At 40.3% G+C, this 8,064-nt stretch overlaps 1 protein-coding gene across 1 annotated transcript; it reads left to right on the top strand.

Moving 5' to 3' along the window:
- Positions 1-2,603: 2,603 nt before the first annotated feature.
- Positions 2,604-6,483, top strand: LOC110988738 (insulin-like peptide 02). Its single transcript, XM_022252538.2, has 4 exons — positions 2,604-2,850; positions 3,660-3,711; positions 4,836-4,924; positions 5,558-6,483. Exons 1-4 carry the CDS (start codon positions 2,808-2,810, stop codon positions 5,677-5,679), a joined length of 306 nt encoding a protein of 101 aa, XP_022108230.2. The 5' UTR covers positions 2,604-2,807; the 3' UTR covers positions 5,680-6,483.
- Positions 6,484-8,064: the final 1,581 nt, after the last annotated feature.

The raw sequence follows: 8,064 nt of genomic DNA, 5'->3' as shown, positions 1-8,064 counted from the left end.
TTCCCATGTCGAGTAACGAACAACTCTACTTTCCTCCATCATGTCCATGACGCATGCGAGTTAATATACAACCTTACACTTATGGAACGCCAAAGAGGCATTTAATGTGAATGCCGATTCGGTAGGCAACACACCAGACATTGCCAGACTCAAAGTCATGAGAGCTATTCTTGAAGATCTTCCAGAAAAAAATCTCTATCTAGCCCAGAGCTTTTTAGGGGAAGAAGATGAAGCTTCAGAGGGAGAATCTCCGTGTAAGTTTTGTTTTCTGGCAGCATTTACACGTTTAAAAACATCCGGTGCCAATGTACATGATGATGTACATATGTACATGCTTCGTCACAGCTGGCATAGTCTGTGCAGCGTGCAGGTCCCTCGCACTTGGTTTGTTCGGTGATTTCGCGATCTTTGCCGCATAAATCAAGCCACGTTTTGGCACATGAAGTGACTTTTCTCCATCTGGCATTCGTAAGGGCTTTTACTTTTTCAAACTTGTCCGATTCTACACGCATTGAATTCTGGAAATTCGTCGATGTTGACGTTAAGGCGCATGCCGTCCGCATCGTCGGATGTCACCATGTTTACTGCTTCGTGTCATGACTCACGACCTTCGTTCTGGGCTCAGATTGGACAATTTGCATCACGTAGTCAGATTACACCATTCGCGAACGATTTTTAAACGTGGCGAATTTCACACATATAGCTTCCCCGACAGCAAAATAGTTCGCTCTTCCTACCCAAATTATTAAAAAACTGCAGGATAACTTGTGGAGAACTTTTGCATTTGTCATCTCTGGTAATTTATGTACTCGATTCTGTTGAGAAAATCTATTCCCGCAGTTTTTGGAACGAAACGAAAGAATTTAGGGGTTCAGCTGACCGCCTACCAGAAAGGTGATGAAACCAGACCGGTCATAGATGCAGCAGCCAGTCGAACGAATCTGCCACATAAAGCATAGCCCGTAGATCTAGAGTCATCAGCCCGACGACGTAAAAACACTGCTGGTACATACAACCATTTTCAGCATGGAACCCTAGCCCGGTAAATCTGTATGGCTCCCATCTTAAGTCTCGAGATCCCTACTACCTCCACCGTAGGTTCAAAATAAAATTCTGCTGTGACATCCTTTCCGTAGTAATAAACCCCTGATATAAATTTACTAACAATAAGGAAAACATTCCTGGATCGCCACTCCGGCACGTCTGTACTAAATAAAAGGTCAAATGCCTATAACGGAGAAAAACCCAAGGTCGTGTTAGCACTGAATTCGTACCAGAGTGTATAGTATTTATATGCATGTACGTTGGGTAAGGCAAAAACCCCGTAATATAACAATTTTCACACCTCGGTATTTGTCTATGGCAAGTTTCAATTTTGTCGAACTTGTGGTTCTGGAGATATTGGCTTGCCATAGGTCACGTGACAAATGAAGACTTCATCAAGACTTCTTGTATAAAAAAAAGTGATAAGAAATTTAGTTTCAACATATCCAGTGAATTTCATGCTGGTGAGAACTTGTTTAGTATGTGAAACAAAATTCACACTTCTGGATGACGCTATCATGACGTAACAATTTTCTTAACAACCTATACCTTTACTGGCACTACCAAAGAGCTTGCAAAAGGATTTTTGAAAATGTATGTGTTTAAAAAGCTGTCAATACCGATAATAGACTCCTGAGAGGACTTAGCAAATCTAATATCAGATGGGGTCCCTATAACCAAAATGTCATGTGAAAAAATTGAAACTATGAGCTGTTTTGAACCTAAGCTTCCACAGTGTAATACATGCAATAATTATGAAGAAAGTCTCTGACCTTAGGATTTTTACTCGTTGATTACAAACACATGATTACGTAAATAAACCTCCATCAAACAGATTTCTATTACGTAATTGAAAATATCTTCGCAATGCAACAAATGAAACGTTTAGCACAATTCAAAAGCACTGTAAGTTAAATTTGATATCTCAAACAACAATTTCTAACAACTATTTCGGGACAAAATAAACGTTAGTTTTAAGTTCCGTTTATCAATAATTTTTTTGGAGGACACCCTGTAGTATGAACCCTCTGCTAGGTACATTGTGTGTCTATAGCGTGTGATGATGTATCGTCAATATCTTACAATCGACAACTAATATCAACTAAAAATACAATGAACTGGCAAAAGTGCGCAACTTCATCACTGAAACGCAATTAGTTTAAGCAAATTCAGGGACTAGTCGGTATGTTTGATGATTATTTTTCAAGCGGGGTTCACATTTTTTATTATGCTGGTAAAAATGTTTGACTTTGGTAAACGCAAAGTCGGTGTAGAAAGTTGTTGACTTGCATTGATTAAAATTAAATATTGGTCAAGGCCACAATTACTTTTTCGACATAGCGGTAATCGAAAGCCAGAAATTAAATGAAAAGAGAGTATGACAGAACCTTTATTTTTTATGGAACTGTCTAAAATTATCCTGTTGTTTGATATAGAGTTCGTGAAGTTCACGTTTGTGAGTCTGGGTAATCTTATCAGAACCAAAAATATACTTACAACCCAGGCATTATTAGTTTTGCTTAATTATATAGCGACGCAGTTGGACAAAGACATCATTCGAGTATCTTCTTGAGATGGATAAGATGGACTTCTCCTGGTACGTCAATTTCGACCACATTAACATTTGATTGCCTCCAAACTGCTTATAAAGACTTGATCTTGCCACATTTTGGCATACTGAGGCTCAGCGTGTACTGCTTCTTCTAGTGCAACCTTTGTTGTTAATACCGTTAGTGCAACAGCTTACAATCACCACCATCATCATGAATCGATTCATCGTTTTGCTGGTTCTTTGCGCCATTGCAGGTGAGTTGATAATTCACGTAGCCTCTATTGGTGTTCCCTCGTGGTGAATACGCATCAATTAATAGTATCTTACGGTTCTGTGTTAGTCTTCTGAATGTTGGCCTTGCTAATCACAGTTGCCTAATTGGTCCCTGAACGAACGAGCGATGACTATGTCGTAAACCTTTCCAACTTTGTCAGCCTGCACTCACGCTGTAGCTCAAGCACCTCATCACAGGCTGTGGGCCTTTCCGACCCTCGTGCGTACCCTCCGTGAACAAGCAATTACGCTAATTGACGTGTCTGTTCCACATACAGACAATGCATACACAATCTGAGTCTCAAATGCCGCGGTGAGCTGGTCACAGGACGGACAATCCCGCTCATTGGGCACGACTTGGGAGCGGTTAATGCATGATCTTTTTATGGATGTATGAAGAACCTAATTCTGTGGGCGAACTCGATAAATATTCTGTTTGTTGTTTTTTTCCTTTAATATTTTTGTTTTGTCGAATTTCGGAACGTATTCTAGTCGGAGGGATCACAGACTCCCTGCCATTCCAGTTAGTTCTGGCTATTTTTAGCAGTCCTTTCACCATGTGCGCCGTGCAGGTCGCCTCACGTTACTTTCAGGAACCAAAAGCAGAGTTTGGATTACCAATTAAGACCTGAAATAATAATTAACACTCCACACCCAGCAAACAAGGGAATTTTCAAATTCTTAAAAATGTTATTTAGAATTTGTGCGTTTGTAATCAAATTAATTTGTGATATGTACCTCTGTCACTCCGTTTTCTTTAACTCTTAAATTCCGGTGGTTTTCTTTATAGTGCAACAAATCAGTGGCCACCCAGACGCGGCTGTCAAAGAGGGAGGGAGAGCGTAAGCAAAGTTATCTGTAGTTTGCTTAAAATAAATCTTCAAAAAGACATTCATACTGTCATTGGTCTGTTTAATAAGAAACAAAATTGGTCGGACTTAATTAACTATGTTTAAGACCTTTGGAATCTGTAGATGACATGGTAATTATAAGCTTTATTATCCTCCTAAAAGTATCTAATACATCAAAATTGTAAATACCGTTTTGTGCAATTCAGCAAAAAAAACCCCAAATATTCATATAATGTTAACTGCAATGCTGTGTGCTTTTCCATATCCCAACTACAATTCACCTTGTGACTTGTCAATGTCTGACCTAAATACGTAACATGCCAGCGTGATATTTGACCTTCAACCAGACGAAATATGGCCGTAATGTCATTGCTGATCGGCAAGAAAAATATCACACCGTTAGAAATACGTTTACTCCTCAATATTTTTGTCAGTAACTACAAAACCAACACTTCCACATAAATATGGAGTTGAATTGAACGTGACAATTTGGAATACGGAGAGCCAATTACTTCGATATTTGGGATAATTTATTTTTCAATTCCGAGGTGTACTAAAGAGCGTGCCCCGGCGCTTTACATCAACTTTTCCGGAACTGTCAAGAAGTTTACATTCACTGCTCATATTTAGGCAGTTTTGTATGACAATCCACTTCAAAAAGGTTTCAACAGAAGGATTCTCTTACCCGAAATTTCCCCGGAACACTTTCGCTTCTATAATAAAAAGAAAATACCTTGTGAGTTAAACCCAAATCAGTCAATATTTTCATCTACTTTTCATGCTTGGGCAAACTGAGTATTTTTTTTCATTGGTTTCAAATACGATTCATTTTAGTAGGTTAAACTGGAATTATTACCCGACCCTACATTTCCCTTGGCGGTACAACCCACCCAGGTTTGAAAGGATGATTTCACTTCTTTGAGTTAAATTCACTCGAAATTCCGACATCACCTATCGACTGGAGTGTAATGAAGCGTATGAGGCATTCAGATGTCGTTGATCCAGTTGATGCTGGTTGATATTTTGTCAACCGCAGTGTACTTCATTGGTATTAAAGCACGACTTTTTATTTATAGAAGGTGATATAATAGCCGTCTTGGCCCTATTTTGTGCAGGGTTCGCGGCCATCCGCACTACTGTGGAGCGACTCTTCAAGAAAAATACCGCGAGATTTGCCACGCGTTCCGTGCAGCCTCCAACCAAGGTAGTTAAACCAAAAATCATATTGAAATGTTGTCTCGATCTCTCACCCGTGGTAGTAAGGGTAGTCTCCCCGGGAAGGATTGCTCCTTCTCTTGCCCGCTCTGAGACGAGCCTGGTTACGTATGTCTGAAACCTTCTGTCCAACCCCCAAAACAGCTAATTTCAGACTAATCCAATTCTCTGCTTTCTCACCAAGGCTTTTCCATAAAAGAAACGATTGCATAATCTAAGAACTCGTAAAGCACTACTTGTCACGATGCTGTCACAAAAACGCATTCTCTTTACATCTCAAAGAAACTGAAACCTGAAATCCAGCAAATTGGTGATTTTCATGCCATTTTCCTCTTTTCTCTTTCATTCTGTATTTCACGCCTTTTGTTCCAATTTTTCGGATGTGGGAGTCCCACCTTGTCTCCATCGACCGACTGTACACGTCATGCTTGGGAAGATTGCAGAAAACTTTCTTGCTAATTAAAGGGCCCTCTCAATTCTGCTCACTCTGCTGTTTTTAGAAGAATTTATTTTTTTTTTAAAGTTGGGCTAATAATGAAATACAATATATTTATAGAGTTATTCCTAGTTAACTTGAACAAACTCAACATTCCACTTTTCTCCCTTGTCACTCGTGCTGCAGAGTTTCTGGATTCAAAGGACGCCAACACATTCTTGTTTGGACGTGGTATCGGGAAGCGAAACCTTAACGAGGAATGCTGCGGCGAGGGATGCTCCGATGAGGAAATTTATGAACTCTGTTAAAGGAGAAACCAAAGTGAACCCAGCTGACTTCTTGCCATTGGCATATTCAGCCTTAGAACAAATAATGTTTTCCCTATCAAACGGAGATAGGATTGGTGGCGGTTTTCTTCATTGAATAATAAACATAAAATGGCATTTGTTTCCTTTTTGACATTTTGTGAACATACATGTACAGTACAGAGCTCCCATTTTTAATCTGTATGTATGTTTATTCCCATTTCTGGGGAGTCAATTCTGCCCCAAAGTGTCGGCTCTCTCAAAAGAAATTTTTGGACCTTGAAATGCATAGCAAAAAAATATCTCAAGTTTTGATCCAACCGAATGGGTCCATCTTTTCTCCTAGAAGACAATTAATGGATGGTCTGCGCTCTGATCACCCTTCAGGTTCCTCAGGGTTAAAATGAAGTATTGAAAGACATAACAGCTTACCTTTCAAACTAAAACAACTTTCCTATTCAGACAACTATGTACTTTTGTTTGCACGCGAGATACGCAGTTCTGTATTTTGATGGAAGTCTTCTGATCAAGTAATTAAAACAAACAGGAATAATTCCTGCCTGTAATGTGCCTTTGGGTCATCCGACGAAGGCAGTAGACTACCAAACCTTACCCAAAAACGTTTCCGTGCCAATCCATACTAAAAATTAATGATACTTTATTGAAATTAGCAAGACTAATCGCGGAGGGCGTATTTGAAGATTACCACGCCCTTTTAGCTGTTCTTCCTTTTTGCTATTTCATCTTTTCCATCAGCACATCCGTGATTTGAGTCTGCATGAGAAATTAAAGTTTACTTGCAAAACAGTCCATTTGTAAACTGTGTGATGATTTTTAAAACAAGTAGCTTCTGGACATTGCAGAACGTCAAAGCATTTGTAAGATTGGCTGTCCGGGACATCATTTTAATTTTTGCACTAAAGACTAGACAGCATTAACCAAAGTTGGCAAAGCGTAAGGAGAACAAAGGAAAAGTCTCCAACACTTGAAATTGATCCAGTTATTTATAGGTACACAAATCTGATTTATGGCATCGTAGCTCGCATCCCTCAATCTTCACTCCCCGTGCCTGGCAGAGAGTTCTTAAGTTAAACTCCAATTTTCCTCCATGTACTTTTTGTGTCATATCAAGCGCTGGATGAGCTGTCCCCCGGTTGTCCCCCAGTAAAACTGTCCAAGGAACAGCATTACCAGGTACAAATGCCCCCCCCCGCCAAGTAAATCAGCCCACCTCAATGTTATTTTGTCCCATCCAGGTAATTTTTTCCCCTTCGTTTTCCCACACAGAAGTTGCCATTTTCGTGTTGGGTTGATGAGTTCAGTCTACATAACATACAGTTCGATTTTTTAGCCTTTCATCAAGGTTTCAAATTGGGGGACGGGGATAAAACCAACCGTGCCATGTTTCTGCACGAAATCGGACATAGTAGCAATCCGTATTCTGCACACTTGTTGCAGGAGTAGTAATTACTCTCAGTTCCCGGGCGCGGTGCGGTGAAGGGGGGTACGGAGACCCGTTAATGCCGATTTAAACTCGGCAAAAATATTTTTATCACGAAATACCGCAATGATATGTTGCGAAATAACGCACTACGTTTGCAAAATAACGCGATAGTTTTGGTGATCTTATGATTGTTGCGCCCTCTCGCGTTTTGTCTCACCGCGCACGCACCGCACGCTAAAATCACTTCCTATGGCATTCTGTATGCGTTCACGTTGTTCACGCTCGCTGCTCCGCAGGTCATACTCAAGCCGTTTGAGCGCTCAGGAGTATACTCGTATTAACAGGAGTAGCTCACTCGAACGCACCCCCTTCGTCTGCTCCAGTATACAAAGAGCAATATCAACAATGGATGACTTCACAGTTAAAAAATTATGTTAGATAACAGTAGATTCAGTTGTCGAGTGGCATTACAGAAGTTGCTGTTTGGGACAGCACACTCTACTGTCAATTTTCTCTGTATACTGACAGGAGATTCTATAAGAAATAAAATTGATTCGTACGTACCGGTACGGATTACTATTTCGTACGTACGGATTACTACTTTGTAATGATCCTGGGCACTTGTAACATTCAAAATTCCGTCTGGAGCAGAAGCGCCCCCTCATCGGTAGAAAAGAGCCAAGCTGTTGAGGAGTTTTGTGGTAGGGTTGGACACGTACACAACGCATGTATCTCATTATCATTGGCGAAACCGCAAAGTGGAGTTCCTACAAGTGTTGTAGTCGAGTACTTTCCGAGTACCAACATTCTCCGCAAAATACTGAACTGGGTAAAAGGGAATAAAGCCAGGGTGCACTGGCATTTGATGGTAAATGTGCAGAGGTAAGATTACAAAATGAATGTTAGACTTTAGACACTCCCAGTTGCGTAAAATTTAAGTTTTA

This window comes from Acanthaster planci, linkage group LG05 (genome assembly GCF_054643075.1).
Source record: "Acanthaster planci isolate LZ-2023a linkage group LG05, COTS_SCS, whole genome shotgun sequence".
In the NCBI taxonomy this organism is placed as follows: domain Eukaryota; kingdom Metazoa; phylum Echinodermata; class Asteroidea; order Valvatida; family Acanthasteridae; genus Acanthaster; species Acanthaster planci.
Note: the sequence above shows the minus strand (reverse complement) of the source record. Positions and strands in the feature narration are given on the sequence as shown.

Bases quoted from the DNA above. Each gene is read 5' to 3' on its own strand.
- LOC110988738 (XM_022252538.2), top strand. From the start codon at position 2,808: ATGAATCGATTCATCGTTTTGCTGGTTCTTTGCGCCATTGCAG. The intron at 2,851-3,659 runs GTGAGTTGATAA...TTTTCTTTATAG, and splicing joins GGTTCTTTGCGCCATTGCAG to TGCAACAAATCAGTGGCCAC. The intron at 3,712-4,835 runs GTAAGCAAAGTT...TATTTTGTGCAG, and splicing joins GTCAAAGAGGGAGGGAGAGC to GGTTCGCGGCCATCCGCACT.